The sequence below is a fragment of the Vitis vinifera genome, chromosome 8 (assembly GCF_030704535.1).
Source record: "Vitis vinifera cultivar Pinot Noir 40024 chromosome 8, ASM3070453v1".
NCBI lineage: Eukaryota > Viridiplantae > Streptophyta > Magnoliopsida > Vitales > Vitaceae > Vitis > Vitis vinifera.
In genome coordinates, this window is record NC_081812.1 from 17,285,962 (window position 1) to 17,303,681 (window position 17,720).

At 38.0% G+C, this 17,720-nt stretch overlaps 2 protein-coding genes across 3 annotated transcripts; one reads left to right on the plus strand and one right to left on the minus strand.

Moving 5' to 3' along the window:
- The first annotated feature begins 6,317 nt into the window (after window positions 1-6,317).
- LOC100233126 (auxin transporter-like protein 2) lies at window positions 6,318-10,926 on the plus strand. Of its 2 annotated transcripts, XM_002279183.5 has the most exons (9): window positions 6,323-7,305; window positions 7,526-7,736; window positions 7,838-8,023; window positions 8,146-8,258; window positions 8,354-8,537; window positions 8,674-8,771; window positions 9,303-9,510; window positions 9,630-9,887; window positions 10,446-10,926. In XM_002279183.5, exons 2-9 carry the CDS (start codon window positions 7,569-7,571, stop codon window positions 10,665-10,667), a joined length of 1,437 nt encoding a protein of 478 aa, XP_002279219.1. In that variant the 5' UTR covers window positions 6,323-7,305; window positions 7,526-7,568; the 3' UTR covers window positions 10,668-10,926. The 2 variants fall into 2 exon arrangements, with proteins under 2 accessions (XP_019077344.1, XP_002279219.1); XM_019221799.2 differs by lacking the exon at window positions 9,630-9,887 and having other exon boundaries at window positions 6,318-7,305.
- A 2,628-nt stretch (window positions 10,927-13,554) lies between these two features.
- LOC100261363 (uncharacterized) lies at window positions 13,555-17,614 on the minus strand. The gene is made up of 2 exons (XM_002279202.5): window positions 16,897-17,614; window positions 13,555-14,199 (listed from the first exon to the last, which is right to left on the minus strand). The coding sequence occupies exons 1-2, from the start codon at window positions 17,378-17,380 to the stop codon at window positions 13,826-13,828; spliced, it is 858 nt and encodes a 285-aa protein (XP_002279238.1). The 5' UTR covers window positions 17,381-17,614; the 3' UTR covers window positions 13,555-13,825.
- Window positions 17,615-17,720: the final 106 nt, after the last annotated feature.

Consider the following 17,720-nt stretch of genomic DNA (forward strand, 5'->3'; position numbering starts at 1 on the left):
TCAATTCCAATAATATGAACTGGCTTGCATTCACATGAATTCAGTGACATATTATTTATATTTTAATTTTATTTATTTATTTTATGTCTTAATCTTCATCATTTACGATGATTTAGATTTCATTGTGCATGTTTAATGATATCTTTAAGTACGATTATGATACTTCAATATTTTTCAAGGGTTTTTACCTGCTATTATTTTAAAATGAAAGTACTTTTGGCGGCCATTGGATTTTAGCATTTTTCAAGGGTTTTTTACCTGCTCTTATTTGAAAATAAAAGAACTTTTGACAGCCATTGGTGGAAGCACTGGATTTGCGTTAGCTGGCTGAAGATGTAGTTCAATTTCTAAAGTTAGGTAACACGGGAAAAGCCAGCCACTCAAATTCAAAGATACGCCTAACTCAGTATCTTGCAGTTCACAAGGCAAAATTCAAAGCCCTACTAAAACTTTGAATTTTCTTTTTGAGAGAGGAAACATCTTTCAAATTGAAAAGACCTCTTCTTTTTATTTCTTTTAATAAAGAGTGATGTATTATATTTATCATCATACTCGGTAAATGAAAGGATAAAAATAGCTAAAACAACAAATGGAGTAAAAATGAAGTTACCCTTTTGCGAGTTGTCATATTCCAAGGAAAGCAAAAATTTTGGCTTCCACAATTCCGGCTGCTGTTATGTTATTAACCCGAGGCACCCAATTCACTCTCCTCAATTTAGATCTGATTTGGGCGACCTAACACAACTTTGGTGGAAAGCAAAAGAGAATGCGAACATAAGCAAAGGGCGATGAATTTGGGACAAAATGGAAAGTCAAAGTTCATTATAAATTTACTCGAAGTTGGTAACCCTGTATCACATTAATTATTAATGGGTGAATCGAAAAATATATATATATGGTTGCTTCGAATTGGTGAAAACCGAAACAGGTTTTGTCGGTGTGGTTTTCTGTGTGGGGTGGAGTTTGATGGCAGTGACACATTCGGTGGCATCGCCACCGTTGTTGCTCTTGGAACGTTGAATATTTGTGGCGGCATTCATTTTTTTTTTCTTTTTGCCTCTTCTGATCAATTCATGTGAAAAATAAAATAAAATAATGATGCATAAATTGAGTGGTTAATTAATATATAGTTATGTTATTTTTCCCTTGCGTCATGCTTTACTAAGCTGTGATAATAGATTTGGGATTATGTACATTTTAGCTTTTAAAATAATCACCATAAGAATGCTGTAGAAGCACAAAACAAGAATGGGGCCACTTGATTTCAATGTGACACTGAAATACCTTTAATGCAGCTATGCTAGTCCCCTCAAGGACCATTCTCAATGAGTTAATATGATGTGACATTATTTAACATTCAAACGAGCATCAAATTTATTTATTTATTATTATTATTTTTATTATTTTAATATTGGCATTCTCACACTAAATTCAGGCAATGAAGGAGATGTTTCGAGTAGGGTCATTTCATTTTACTTTAGTATTTTAAAAAAATGACATTTTTTATGTGTCCAAGTATAAAGTAAATGCAATATAAATGATCTGAAGGGGCATCATTGTATGGGCATTGTTAAATCACAGGTCATGATTTTCAATCAATACTCCATATTCAAACATCAAAATTTCCGACGATTTATGAGCAACCCAACATCCTATGTTAGCCTCACTGATCAAACATCCCACCAGAACAGGTGGCAGCTATATCTGAATAGTGAATGGTGAATAGGTTTTTTTTTTCCAACAATTTAATTTATAATTAAAATACACTTACTGCTAAACCCTAAACAGAAGTCCCTCTTGTGGGGAAAGGGATTAAGAATAGAAATCATGTCCTAGGGTTCCTCAGACCCCCCACCAACCAAAAAGGATTCTAAAGAGGAAGGAGAAAAAGAAAAAGAAACAAAAGGGGAAGCTATAAAGGAAGAAGACTCGTACTTCACTTTATTTTCTCTTTACTTATCCAAACCATCATATGATAATTTGTTCTAATAAGCCTGAGATACTTTTTTGAGATATGGAAACCCACAAGTTCCACCTTTTCATTCCACTGAGCTTCCTAAGAAATTTTCTTCTTGTTGGTGCATTAATAAATTCCCTTTGTATCGATTATCATGATTTTACAACTAACTATAGTTGATTAATACAAAACAAGGCCTCCCCTGCCCTTTCTCCACATTTGTCATGCTGATGCAGGAGAAGAGTGCGTGTGTGTATGCCTTTTGGATGTGGCATTATCCTGGAGCTCATATTAGGATCTGGGACCCGCCCGCTATGGATGGCTAGACTTAGGTTCGAGTTTTACGATTGGAATTGGAATTGGAATTGGAATTTCATTATGTACAACCCACATCACCTTCTCCTTCTTTTTTGATACTCCATAGCAGCTGTAGAGCACAGAACAAGAGCCAAATCTTAATGAACCAAAAAGAAACTGAAAACAACCAGTATAGAATCGTTTCCATTGACTAGTGATTGAACTATTACTGTTGTTGTGACCCAAAATACTCATATTTTTTGGAAATTTTATGCTGAATGGGGGATCTTTTGTACAATTTTTTATTTATTTATTTGAACTCTTTTCTAAGATGATCCCATCTAAATTCCCCCAATGTGTTTCCAGTATTATTTAATTGGGTAGGTTTCCCAAAATTCTCCCCCAAAGTTTTCACTTTCAGCAGGATCAGGATGTGTTCAAACCAAATCATCAAAATTAAATCTGATTTGGAATTCAGGCTGAATTCAAACCGGGCGCTCGAACTCATCAGGAATTTGTCTAGCTTTATAGATGCAACCATTAAAGCTAGGAGCCCCATACATTCCAATCAATCAAATAAGAAAGAGTATGGTTACACTGAAATTTAAGTGGAAGAAGCGGGGCAAGTAAACATTTATGGTTGATGGTATGAGTCCTTGCGTGTGGGGACCTGGACTTGACAGTTTGGTACAAATAATATGCGGGCCTCTTCCGAAACATCGGTTTCCTGGGGTCCTTACCAGCACTGGTTCGTCTCTTATCCGAATTTGCTTTATCTGTATGGTCATTTATCACCAATTATTAAAGTGTAATATTCTTCCTAAGGTCCAAACTAAGGTTCGGATCCTAAACCATACTCACACTTCATAAACCTCGCCCCATCTAGATCAATAACTCCGCACTTGCCACTTTGAATATTGGATCCTTTTCAATTCCTTCCAAATCGCACCATAACGGTTGATGGATGTATATAATTCTATTCAATTTAATGTCTACATCCCAGAATTACGACTAATTTGTCATCTAATTACAACTTATACATCAATTGGAACAACCCTTCTTCCCAAATAAAGGTAAATCATCCTATGACAATAATAGCTATTGATGATCCTTCCGGGTTTTCAATTGAAGCACAAATTTGTTGATGGTATATTTATCGCACCATACCCCATCTAAATATGGTCACTTTATCATACTTTGTGACCCAATAGCGGCTGATTTTGACCTTTTTAAGGGCCTTTAAGGAGGTGCATTCACGTTAGAAAAGAGCAGAAATAGGCATCTGCGGAGTCAAATTGAACGAGGGTTCTTGAAGAAATGACAATGTTGCCAACAATGAATGCAAATCATGGGCCCCGAATTGGTTAACGTGCTTGAACACATGACCATTAGTTTGAGCATACACTGGGTAATGGACTAGGGACCAATGATGGTTTGTTTCGTCAAATGCACCGCCATCTCATGATGCCGGATTCTCATTCTCCAATAATTTGATCAGTCACTTGAATTAAAGAAAAATTCCAAACATATATTATGGTTCTTTCATACTTATATAATCCTAACAGTATGAATCAGGTGGGTGAATTGCGGATGCAGGAGGGGGGTGGGAAGGGAGAAGAGATGAGTAGACCGTTACGGATGAAAAGAAAGGATAGAGAAGGAGAGGATGTGCATGACCTTCAAAGAAAGGGAAAGGGTAATTGAGTGGAGGTATCGAGTACCCACCCCCTAAGTGCGCTGCCCCCTAACTTGAAAAGGTATTTTCCGTCTTTGGAGTGACGTTTTGCCCCCACTTCGCCCTATTCCTACTGCCTATCCAGACGTCTCCAGATTCCTCACTTCCACATATGCTTTCCGATCAAAGAAAGAAAGAAAAAAAAAACACATCATACATGGTGAACAGGATCCATCCACCATCGATTGAGAATCACATCATTAGCTTTCCTGAATATTTATCTCTGGATATACATGAAGATTTATATATAAAACCCAAAAATCGGCTAAAATTGCAGCCTAATATTTGTTGGCACTTCAACAATTAAAAATATTTAAAATAATTTTTAAAAAATTATTAAATTTGGAGCTTAATTAATTTAACATCCATTATTATTTCATCGTTTAAAATCAAAATTTTGAATCTAGCTATAATACAATATATAATGAGGGACCTGAGCATCAATGAAACGAGGTGCTTGCAAAATTGAATATTAAGTTTCATGAAGAAAACTATTAGTTAATTTCCGGTTGCTTTAAGATTTCAGTGCTGGATTCTTGTGTGCGCGTATCTTGGCGTTGAATTTTTTGAGGTGCATTTTCAAGTTTGGTTGAGATTTTGAAAGCAGATGATAATTTAATGGAAAGGACAATGGTGGTAAAATATTTATATTATTAAAATTATTTTATCCTTTTGGGTATGGTAACTTGTTGTTGGATAGCTGTTAGTGGTTAGGGGAGCTAAACAGCTGGCATCTACAAACAAATTTGTTACCATATGGAAGAGTAGAAGTGAAATGATTATATAATGCAAATGTGGAGTGATGGAGATTGGAGTGAGTGATATAAACAAAAGAAGGGTAAGGGCGATAGTCGCGGGGCCCATGTGGAGGGTAACGATGGAACATATTCCGAAATTTGATCCCCTGGGTGGCAACTAGGGTGAGCGTCAAAATCCACTCATTAATCATTGCCTCTCCCACTAACCCCAAGTTAAAATCTTATTTATGGTTGACAAAATCTAAACGCCACTCTGCCATTGGTGAAAACCACTTCATGCCTTCACTTTTTTATTAGTCAAGATATGAGGGTGAAAAAGCAGGGGAGAGATGTGTAGTCGTGGAATATTTTGGTGGCAGAGAAAACCAAGTGGTGGGTGTTGGGCCGGAGGAGCGGGCCAATGCCCAGACCCTCACCCAGCCGACACATCCCGTTTGAACGGGGCATTTGTGCGTGTTTTGTATGGTATTTTTCTAACACCATTTCCCTTTAACATGCCCTCCTTTCAGCCCCAGACCACCGTGCTAGTGGTGGTGGTGGTGGAGGTGGTGGTCTCCACCTCTCCACCTGCACCACCTTTTTTGGCGGCCGCCACTTCCATGTGCAACAATCTTGCCTCCCTTTCCCTTATCTAAATCAGTGGAATTCAAATTCATCCATGAACATTGAATAATGGTGACTAAATAGACTTCCTCCCGACAATGGGTCATTTATGATTTTACTTCTTATGAATGTGTTCTATTTTTCAAAATTTATGATCATTAATAATGTCAATAAATAGTAAAAATGGGATTACAACTTACAAGTAGTAGGAAGCAGATGGAATTATTTGATGGTGACCCTATCCCGTCTTTAGCTTGAGAAATAAGTATTTGTAATTTTTAATATCCTCAGGACACCACTTTTACTGCACCATGGTAACCGTGGCAGTCGAACCATGATCTAATGGAGAAGTGATGTGTGTGGGTCCAGCAGCCCCCATTAGGCCACGTAGGATCTTCCGATCAAAAGCGCGTCTCGCTATTATAAGCCGGCGGGAAGTGGGGTTAGGGTTTATGGTGCGCGTGTTGCTTTATAAGCGTGCCACATTGTGGCGGGTCCAGGGCGGCTCGGCTTCAGCCAACTTAAATTAAAAAAGATGGGTTTTAGCTGCGCCGCGCTGCGCCGAACTTTGTCACATGAAAAACGCGGATCAAATATGATACTGGGCCTCCATTTTCAAAGTTTGGTTGGGTAGGCGGCCCACGATTGAACGAACCCCCGCCGTATCTCCCATCTTCCCACTCGCTTTCGAAAGTCGCGACAATACATGAGGCAAATTTTCGATGGAGAGTGGGGTCACGCGCTGCGAAAGTGTTTGAAGCTGACGATCACCGTTCGATTGGAAATTGGAGAAGGTCGCTGGACCCTGGAGGAATTAGAATTATTCAGCAAAGAAATGAAATAAAAGCTGGGAATTAATTGGGAAAATAATTCCTAGAATTAATAGAGTGAGATTCGGATCAGAGCTTAGCATTTCTCATAGGCATTTATAATGATGAAAGAACAGAGCGGTGGGAAACAAGTTCTGAAGTAGAAATTAAGAGCTCTGAAGTCTGCAAGTCTCAAGTCTCAAGTCTCAACACAGATAGATAAATAAATAATATTTCTCATATTTTTCCTTTTTCTTCTTTTTGGGTAATTTTTTTCAAAAGTTAGATAATGTAAGATTATTTAGTGGAGCCGTTGGGAGCAGTTGAAGGGGCCTATAAAACGCAGCTCAAGTGTACACTAAGAGGCCTTACTGTTGTTGAGAAACCAGGATTCTCTGTGATCAAAGGGCGAACCGAGAATCGAATCGGAAGTGGAATACAGTGAATTGGGGTTTCGTCTTTCTTACCCTACCCTCTCCCCCCTTCTCCCTTATCTCGCTCTCCCCACCTCTTAACTTTCTCTCTCTATAAAGAGGGAGGATTTTCAACCCAAAAACGGAAAAACAAAATAGAGTAATGTTTTACTTATAGTTTTTTTATTTTATTTTTATATATATTTATAGGTATATATATATATATATATATATATATATAGATATAGGTATATAAATCAGCACCAAATAGGAGTGAAAAGGGTCTTTTCTTCAATCTCTCTAGAATTTCTCTGCACAAGCCTCTCTGAGATTGCTGCTTTTGAGGGTCTTCGCCGCTTTCGGATGCGGCACTGCTTTTCTCGGTGCAGATTGGTGGCGCATTAAAGTGGAGGCTTTGAGGCTAGGCTCAAGTGTTGACAGGAATAGATATACTTAGCTGGAGATTTCCGCAATTATTTCTTGCATTTAAGTCTTTCCGCTGCCATATCTCGGAATGGAGAATTCTTAAACCTCTGATTCAACTGTACCCTCTTCTTGCTTTCTCTCTATAGTCAACACAGGATCATTCATATTTACACAAAGCCTTGTTTCTGGTTCCGAAAGCAAGGAAAATCAACTGAAGCAAAGGACGATTTTCAAATTTGCACGCATTCGTCTATTGACGAGTCTCTGATTTCTTCAATCTGCTAGCGAAAGAGACATCTCAAACAAGGTATTTTACTTAGTCTGGTTCATGAAAAGCATGTTGATTTGGTTTTTGGGTTATTTCTTCCTTCTGCCCTTTTCTTTTTCTTTTCTGTTTTTTTGGGGTAGGATTTTAATTTCTATGAGAATTTTTTTGGCTTTGGGATCTGGGGCCTTATTGGCTTTCGTTTTCTTGGAAGGGTTTGATTATATATTTTGTCTCATTTAGTGTCTTTTTTATGTTTCAGATCTCGTGGGATTTGGACGTAGTCTTGACGGGAAACGAAGACAATGTTGCCTCAGAAGCAAGCAGAAGAAGCAATTGTCTCGAACATCAGCGAGGCAGACCATGAGGGGAAGGAGGATAAGGAAGAAGATGAGTCGTTTTTTAGCATCAAGAACGCCCTCTGGCACGGTGGCTCCGCTTGGGATGCCTGGTTCAGTTGCGCCTCGAATCAAGTAAAGCCAGACACTGGGAAAAAGAGAGATGGTGCTTCTTCTTTTTTCCGTTGGAATTTCAAGCACAAGAAAATAACATTTTTTGGTTATGCTGATCGCAGGTGGCACAAGTTCTGTTGACACTGCCCTACTCCTTCTCTCAGCTGGGCATGCTATCAGGGATCATATTCCAGATATTCTATGGCCTCGTGGGAAGCTGGACAGCCTACCTCATCAGTGTTCTCTACATAGAGTATCGAAGTCGGAAGGAGAAAGAGAATGTTAGCTTCAAGAACCATGTCATACAGGTTAGTTTGCTTCAGGCCAAAGCAAAACAAAACGCTAGCAAATATCTCCACTTGCTACAATCCAAACCAGTTACCAATCTCCATTTTACCAAAAAGGAAAATTCCTTGTTTTTGAATTCCAGTGGTTTGAAGTGCTTGATGGGTTATTGGGTCCTTACTGGAAAGCAGTGGGTCTGGCCTTCAACTGTACTTTCCTCCTCTTTGGATCTGTCATTCAGCTGATAGCGTGTGCAAGGTAAGATCTTTCTTCAGTTCCTCAGCTGATATTGGAAAAATCTAATCTTGGATCTGTTTGCTTTAACTGTTTTGGTTGGTTCTTGATGAGAACAGTAACATATACTATATCAATGACAAATTGGATAAGAGGACATGGACTTACATATTTGGAGCTTGCTGTGCTACTACTGTGTTCATACCCTCCTTTCACAACTACCGTATTTGGTCTTTTCTGGGTCTTGGCATGACCACCTACACAGCATGGTACTTGGCCATCGCAGCTCTAATTCACGGACAGGTATTACTCATCAACCATCATCATCTTTCTAGGGTTTATTTCTCTGAATCAGTGTTTGAGGTTATGGTGCTGATTTTCTATATTGCAGTGAGTAAAGTTTTGTGCGGGTGTTTTTTTTTTTTTGTTTTTTTTATAGTCTGAAGGAGTGGCACACTCAGCTCCAACAAAGCTAGTGCTGTATTTTACTGGCGCCACCAACATCCTCTACACCTTTGGTGGACATGCTGTTACTGTGTAAGCTTTTTGCCACCATATTATCTTCTTCTTCTTCACTTCTTTCTACATGGCTTCTGTTTGCAGCTTTTGCCGGTCATCTCGGACTTCGAGACTACAGACAAAATCATGCAAACTACTTTTGCTTGCTTAGGGAAACAACATTACTCCCTTTATTTTCCCTTCATTTTCTCTTGGAGGAAAAAAAACAGTAAAAGAGAAGAAAAAAAATTTCTATTTTTTGCTGCGTGATTTTCTTGACTTCAGATTGATTATGATGCTGAGGGATCTTGTCTCCATTTTCTTTTCATCTAAATCATTTCCGTGGCCTGGGGCAAGAACTCGAGGATCCAATGCTCATGGGCATTTTGGCCATTTCGTTGTAAACTTCCTTGCTTACTTATTGGCCTGGTTACACCGCTTCTGTAGACATAAATTCATTGGTAGTTCGAAAGAATGAAGAGAACTAGTGTAATAAATTCATTTCTAGTCTTGAGTTTCGGATAAGAAAAATGGGTTCTGATCCGTGAAGGGTGACGGAATATGTTTCAGGGAAATCATGCACGCCATGTGGAAACCCCAGAAATTCAAGTACATATACTTAATGGCCACACTCTACGTTTTCACTCTAACACTTCCCTCAGCTTCCGCCGTCTACTGGGCTTTTGGGGACCAGCTTCTCAATCACTCTAACGCCTTCTCCCTCCTTCCCAAGACCCGCTGGCGCGATGCGGCTGTTATCCTAATGCTCATTCACCAGGTTTGTAAATTAATTCACTCAAGTGCATTCAAATTATTTTGAATTATTGGTAGACGTAATGACTGACTTGGCCTCAAGATAGTGAAACTTTTACTGATAAAAATGCATGGGTGTTGTAGTTTATTACATTTGGGTTCGCATGTACGCCACTGTACTTCGTGTGGGAGAAGGTGATAGGGATGCATGACACAAGGAGCATCTGTTTAAGGGCACTGGCCAGACTCCCAGTTGTTATCCCGATATGGTTCTTGGCCATAATCTTCCCCTTCTTTGGCCCTATTAACTCTGCCGTCGGGGCCCTTTTGGTTAGCTTCACTGTCTACATCATCCCATCTCTGGCTCATATGCTCACTTACAGAAAGGCCTCTGCCCGTCAGGTATACATGCGTGTGGTGTTTTTTTTCTTTTAAGAATTAGAAGTTCGATTAAAATTTAGTAGAGAAGGGGGTGGGATGAATACTTAAGTTGTAATAATGTTGGCCGATAAGGGGTATTTTGATGAATGAAAAATGAGTGGGCAGGCCCTGTTTTGGAGGGGGTGGAATCCCATATTCGAGGGGGTGTGGAGTGGGCACGAGAGTGGGGGGAGTGGGGGGGGTGCAAGTGTACAAATAGCATTTAAGGGTGGGATTTGGAAATATTACGAGATGGGATAGGATAGGTGGCATGTCCTTTTCATTCAGTTATATGCTACAGTTGGATTGTTGTACTCTGTCTTCCATGAGCTGGCGAGTTGACTCACTCCCGCTCACTTGCTTCCCAACTATGCCTTGCGTTTCACCCATTAGTAATCCACATCACCATTATAGGCTTTCAGTTGGTTCACCCGTCAATTCCCTTGTATGTACTTATATACACATATTTTATAATTCACATGATGCATTAAATCATTCAGCAATTTATTATTTTTCCCAATTTTTTTTGTCATGTTGCAGAATGCTGCGGAGAAGCCCCCTTTCTTCCTTCCAAGCTGGACGGCAATGTATGTGGTCAACACCTTTGTGGTGGTGTGGGTGCTAGTGGTTGGGTTTGGGTTCGGTGGTTGGGCCAGCATGACCAACTTCGTCAGGCAAGTTGACACATTTGGACTCTTCGCCAAGTGCTATCAGTGCAAGCCTCCCACGCCTCAGCATCCTTCTGCTCCCCCGCATCACTGAGCTCACTCAGAGTTTAACTCACACCGAGTTACTAAACCAGACACCCTTCCTCTTCCTCCATATTTTGTATCATACATGGGGAGGTTGCAATACTCTCCCCTACAATGTGATGTGATGTTTGCTGGATTTTCCCCTTTTTTTGATTTTCTATTTTTTTTCTTTAATTTATTAGATAAAATAGTGTGTTGAATTGTGATGATTCCATTGCTCTCAAAGCATTGGCTAATTAAAATCAAATATATCTTTAGTTTTTGGTGCCTTTCTCTTTCTCTCTCTCTTTTTGTTGGGATATTATAAAAATTGGGTTGTTTTTCCTCCCTGGCAGTGTCATTATTACTAGCATGTTTCCAAAGTATGTTATTAAAATGGGCCTCTGTTGTATTTAAATTCAACGTGGCTTGATCTAGAAGGCAGATGCGGACATCTCTCACTCTCCCTTTTGACCCAAGATTCTAATTGAGAGAGTGGGGGGTGGACCCATGGGTCCGTTCACATGGGTTGCACGTTGCTTCACCTGTGTGTCACGTGCCACACTTTCCTCAATATTCTCCTTAAAACCACATGTGAACCCAATGCATGAACCTCCCCCATGGTTTTATTTTTATGCCATTCCAACCAGTTTTCTATTTAATGTTAGTGTATCTATGACCTTTGACCATCATTTCCTAGATTAGATATTTCTCTTTTCTCTTTTTCTCTTTTAGAAAAAATCTAATTTAAACTTTCACATGACCCCCGATGGTTAGGTCTTAGTCATGTTGTTTCTTTTACATTAATAAAGGAAAAAGTGTGTTAGTGTCTCCTTTGGTAGTGCTTCCAATCAAACTAACTTGGACCCGTTTTAGGCTCCTTTTTTGGTTTAGTAGAATAATTGGACCCTAAAGGAAAATGGAACAACCCCGCTTGCTTCACTCAAAGACCTCATCACTCTCCAAAAGTGAATAAGTTATTAAAAGAATTCCCCAACATGGCCCATATGACAACTGGGACAACATTGTGCCGTAATAGTTGAATGATGTATAGCCTATATAAATTTAATGAGCTCCATAACATGTCAGAAGGCTCATAGCATATTAAGTTTTGTTCAGGTGGACTATAAATAGCTCATTTTGTACTCCTATCCTTCATGCGATTGTGAGAATTTTAGCCCAAAGATATAAATTAATGAAGAGGCTATGAGCATATCATGTTACAAGGGGTCAGAGAAAGTCCTTCATTTTCAAAATTCGGAAAAAGAAAGCGAAAAAAATGAAGCTTGTGTAAAGGCGGGTTATGGATTTTGGGAGAGCAGGCAGGAGCATGTGAGAAGCGGATTTTAAAGTAATGAGTAGATCTAAATCTTGTACCAATAACTTTGGACCTTGGGGGGTGTTTGTGAACTTGAATGGGAGAATCTAAGATGAGGTAAACCTTTACGTATCCATTATTGACAGTCACGTGCAAATAAAGAGGGCTGTGTTCCTTTTTGGGCGTAACCTTCATCTGATTGACTACTTGTGGGCTCTTGATTGGTAATCTTCCGTTGTCAAACCGGATCAGGCCCGGTAAAAGCCTCCCAATCATCCTCGCAGCCTTGGACTTCACTATTAATTAACCCGGTACACAGCATCCTAGGGTCATTCGCATGTGACCACGGGCCATATTTCAGGTGACGTTAGGCCTGTTTGGGCAGATGACAAGTATTTACGTGTTCTTTAGTTTTTAATTTTATTCTTCAATACGAGAGAAGAAAAAGGGCGTTCAGGAGGCATTAATTTTAGAAAAACGGGTCCAATCCATTTAGACAGAAGAGGATAAAAAGAGAGGAGAGAAAAGGACAAGCCTCAACATATATATAGTTTTTCTCTTTACCATATGCTCTATGGCCCAAAGCTTGTCAATGCTTTGGACCATGGATGCAGTGGTCACTACCACGATGGTGGCATCTTCGTCATTCTCCAGTTGCTCATTGACAAAGCATTTTTGACTAAAGGAGAGGCTTTTTGTAAAGTCCAGTATGGGCTACAGATTTCAAAACCTATAGTTATTGTCGTCACCTACTCAATGCTTCCAGCTTCAATATTCATTTCCTCTTGGAGAAGCCAATTAATGTGGGTTGGTACCACAACAAAAAGGGTTGATAGTCTCATCACTTCAAGCCTGTTTGATTGCAGCTGTTCAAAGACGCAAACGTTTTAAAAGAGGTTAGAAAAGCCTTTTCGTGTCTGCAGTTACAAAAAAAATGCTATCAAACCAATTATTCGGCCACACTCCATGAGAATCAACCTCTTTTAATGATTCTCAACTACTCTTTCTTGGGCCGCTCATACAGGCCCCAGACACCTTGGGTTTTTCTATTTCATTTTTTAACCTCTTTTTCGAAATCCCTGTCGGCGAACTGTCAATTCTTGGGCCTGAATGAATGAATGTCGGGCTCGACATCTGAGAGGCCATCCACTTACAGATTTTGGGCCGGAGTGCGATCATGGGCTTAAATATATCAACCTTAGCCCAGTTTATACTTGACTGTTGCCCCCTTCCCCTTCTCTTAAATGTTGGGGAACCATTCGTGTTGGTCATAAATTGATTTTCAATTTTAAAACTAAAAATTTAAAAGCAATTTTAAACATTGTATTTTAATTACATGCTCACTTTTTCCTTTTAAGATGTGACACCAAAATCAAACAAATAAAGGTATCAAAGCATTCTTGATTCCCAAATTCTTTGAAATAAACATTATTATGGCTGTGTTTCCAGGGGTGTAATTGGGGCCATGGACTCATTGTGGAGGTCCCAACTTTGAACAGATGGCCTGGACACTAATACTTGATTGATACAATAATGGATTTGGAATGGAATTTAAATTACATAACAACTATGATGACATAACAGTTGAATCACACTACACTTCTATACTAAGCTCTTTTTTATTTTTAACATCCAAATAACTCCTAAGAAATTAGCTTCCACAAACCAGATGCAATCCCTGCAGAATCAAACCCAGGAGTTTATTTGGAGTACAAGTGGCATCAGTTATACAAATACAAATATTGTTTGAACAGACAATAGGCCACTCCTTTGCTTCACATTAGGAAGCAAGAGAGGAACATTACACTAGTTGAAGTACTTGTTACAAGCTGCCAAAAGTATTAGCATGTAAGACTATAGGTGAGTTGAAATCAGTCCACAGGAGTTGACAACTCAAGTATAGCAGATCGCAATGCTTCTTGACCTTGTTCGATTAACCTCATCCCTTCCTGCAACAACATTGCTCCCTTGCCAGCTTTCTTGCCAACAGTTTCCAACTTGGGATTTGAAGAATTGAGGAGCTTCAGTAAATATGCTGAATCAGCCATTTCAAGGCCAACGTCAATTGTTGGTTTTATTTGTGACAGTTCTTTTAAGCGTTTGACAAGAATGGGTTGTAGATTGGTCTTGAGATTATTGAAAATGCCCTTTGTCGCACTGCGCTCAAACAATCTCTGAGCCATGACTAAGTCCAGCTGATCCCCATGACTAACATCTTCCCTTGGATTCCAGGAATTCTCCCGATCTGTGTAAGCAAACAAACATAATGAGAGATATTGTTCGTTTGGTTTGTGATGTATTATATATAAGCATTGTTAATGTATTAAATTAGGTTGAGAATTTTGCTTCAAAAATCAAGATTTTGGTAAAGATTTTTTTTTTTTTAAAATTAAAAAAAAAAAGCCATGAAAGCATCGAAAATCAAATCATCATTAGTGAAGGTGAACAGTCAGAACCAAAATGAGAACAAAAAGGCATAATATACCATATTCCCTGGGATTCACAGGAAACTAGGAAAGTAGGGCATGATATAGTCAAGCCATTAGGATAAGTACAGAATAGGAGTTCTCAACCTAGTGACTGGACAGACAGTCCAAGTCCCTACAAATCCTGATCCTGAGATAGATGCTTATAATGTCCAAGTGACATACCACAATATATGAGAAAAGGCATCCAGGTCAAGTAAAATAATATAAGATTATTTTATATTTAGTATATTTTTGCTACAATTGATAGACCCATGATTTTTACATCTATAAGGATTGAGCAAATATATGTAAGTGATTTTCCTCACATATTTGATGTTCTATATATGATTGGCTTTACTTTGAATTATCAAGGCTCATATGATTTCTATGGTTAATATAAAGCCTAAAATAGAATTCCAATAATAAAAAACTTTGATAATTCATTTGATTTAATCGATCTAAGATGGGGCTCAAGGTAATTAATTTAAGGTACTCTCTTTAGATATAAAAATTGTGAGTACAACATATTCACTCTTTCTAGGTAATCTTGTGAATCAAGAATACAAACCTCTCAAGTGTTATTAGAGCATAAATAAATTAAAAATAATCATAGTTTGCTTCAATTCCTGTCTTTGCTCTTGATTTTATGGAACTTAAAGAAGCAAAAAATAAATCTACTTTAAGTTTGTGAAAAAGTTTATCTTAATCAAGAAAGATTGTATAAAGATTTTTTTTTTTTAAAAAAAAAAGTCTGAATCTTTGTCCTTAAATGAAAATGTCATCAATAAGTAATTGAAAATTTTAATAAAGTGAAACATGTTCTTAAAATCGCCTTTTCAGAAAAAGAATTTCATTGTAATGAGAGGACGTCAGACTCGATTGTATTCACTAGTTCTTTGGTTGAATTTGGATAGGACCCATGAATGAAGTTGAATAAAATGACCATGGATTTGAATTTGAAAATATTCATATTACATATGATGATTTGTATGGATACAATCTAAAAATCAAAAACAAGGTTGAGAATGTTAAGATAAGTAGAAGAGAACTCGAAACTAAAGAACAAAATGAAATTTTAAAATTTGAAAATGTTGATTTGTTGAAATTGAAATTCTTGAGAATCCGGAAAAATTGACATGCTAAATCAATTAAAGTTACTTGAACTTGAATATAAAAAGTGTGCTCGGAAAAGAAGACACTCATGTACTTAGTTGTTGAATAATTTGATAAATTTAGGTAAGTTTTCTAGTGATAAGAGATATCTAGGATTCATCGATTAGTCTATTACTCCTAATCCTCATTATGGAAATTAAGGATAAGTCTATTACTCCTAATGGTGGAAAAACTAACTTTATTAAAGCTAAAAAGATAACTCATATTGTCCAAACACTTATTATGGTCATGTACACATGTTCATTTTGTCATATGAATGACCACACTAGTAGTAGGGTATCACATTAGGAAGTTTGAAGTGTTTCATAGACAAAATAACAAGCTTATAATTAAGTTTAAAAGTATTAATAGATAAAATTTTATTTAATAGGAAAAGAAAGAATACCCGGTGGGTGTTTAATAGGAAAAGAAACCCTCACCCAAGTCCAACCTACGAGGAATATTTAAAATTCTCATATTGGTTCTTCAACTTCATTTTCTGGAGTACTATCTAAGACTAGACAAATTTGGATTAATAAAGATGACTTAGACTGTGTTTGGGAGTGATTATAGAAAGCGTTTTTTAGCGTTTCTAACACTTTGATAAAAATTTTCAAGTATTAAAAATACTAAAAGTGTTTCTTAGAATCACTACCAAATGAGTTCTTAGATACTTCAAAGTAAAGACCTAATTACACTCATTGAAATTCTTATAGGATTTTATCTCCTAGTAAATCTTTGAAAACTCCCACTTATGAGTAGCAGGAGAATATCTTGATTATGTGGAAGATAGAGTTGTTCCTTGGGGTATATCATTCACATCTACAGAGGTTGAAACAATATTTATAAGTAATTTTTTTTCTATATATTCCATGTTCTATATAAGATTGAATTTATTTTAAATTATCAAGCCTCTATAATCTCTCCGAAGGCTAATCTAAAATCTAGAATTAATCCCAATAATAAAAAAAGTATGAAATGACCTAAACATTATAAATTTAAGGTCTGGTGGCCATGCCTATCCAGACCTTCCCATAAATCTACATCAAATGCAAACCTAATAAAATATGAAAGCAAGCTTTCGGACCAGATGAAACCCTTGGCTTCGAAGATCTCATCAGATCCACCTTTGTGGTTTTGAACTGACATGATAATTAAAGGCTTCTGAGGCTAGAAACCCATGTTCTGGTCCCAAAATGTCTTTAAATAACGGACTATTATGGCTTAATTTCCCGGAAAGAATAAAATGCATAATTTTAGCAGCAGTTACTGATAAACTAAAGAAGAGGGCCATAGATGAGTGAGAGAGAAATGAAACTCACTAGCTGAAGAGGGCACCGACGCTGATGGCCCGAAGGCAGTTGAATTCATAGAATCCTGAGAGGAAAGAACAGATGACGGCGAGATAGATGAAGTCGATGAAGGGCAAGATTGGTAAAACTTGCCGGAGTTGGCGGGAGGTGTTGAGAATCCGGGAGGGCCTGAAATGTCTTGTGCTCCTTTTTTTGGGCTGGATGGAGCGGAGAGTGAAGAGAATGAATCCGTCTTTAAAGTGGCAGATGCAGAGAGGTGGGCACGGTAGGAACCGTCCACGCTTTTAAATTTCTTGGGGTCATGACCATCACCCTCGTCCGGAGAATATGCATCCTTGGGCAGTCCAGAACTATAAGCCGGTGCCGAATCAGTGGCAGATGCAGCATAGGTAGCAAAATCATTTCGAAAAGCATACTGTTTAGATGAATCATTGTAGGGCACCGGCGCTATTTTCCTCTTTCTCTGTTCTTTATCATCCCTCAACTCTCCCATCTTCCGTCCAGGATGAGCAATTCAGGCTAGTCAAGTACTCCTCTGCATTTATTCAATTTTTTTAACCTTTTTTTTTTTTTTTTTTTTGCCGACTTGTGAACATTGACCAGTCTATCACTGAATGTAAATTTTCACAAAATTTAATCAGTAATATGATTTCTCCTCTCAGCCTTATGGGAAAGTAGCGGATATATGAGAGAAGAGAAACCTCCTAATTAAAACCCAATCACAAATCATTTGTCATTTTTGTCATTATTGTCTCAAGTTTCTGACTTCTAATTTGGTCATGAACACAATTTCCTTATTTTAACATTTGTAACAAAGGAGCCACTGGCATGGA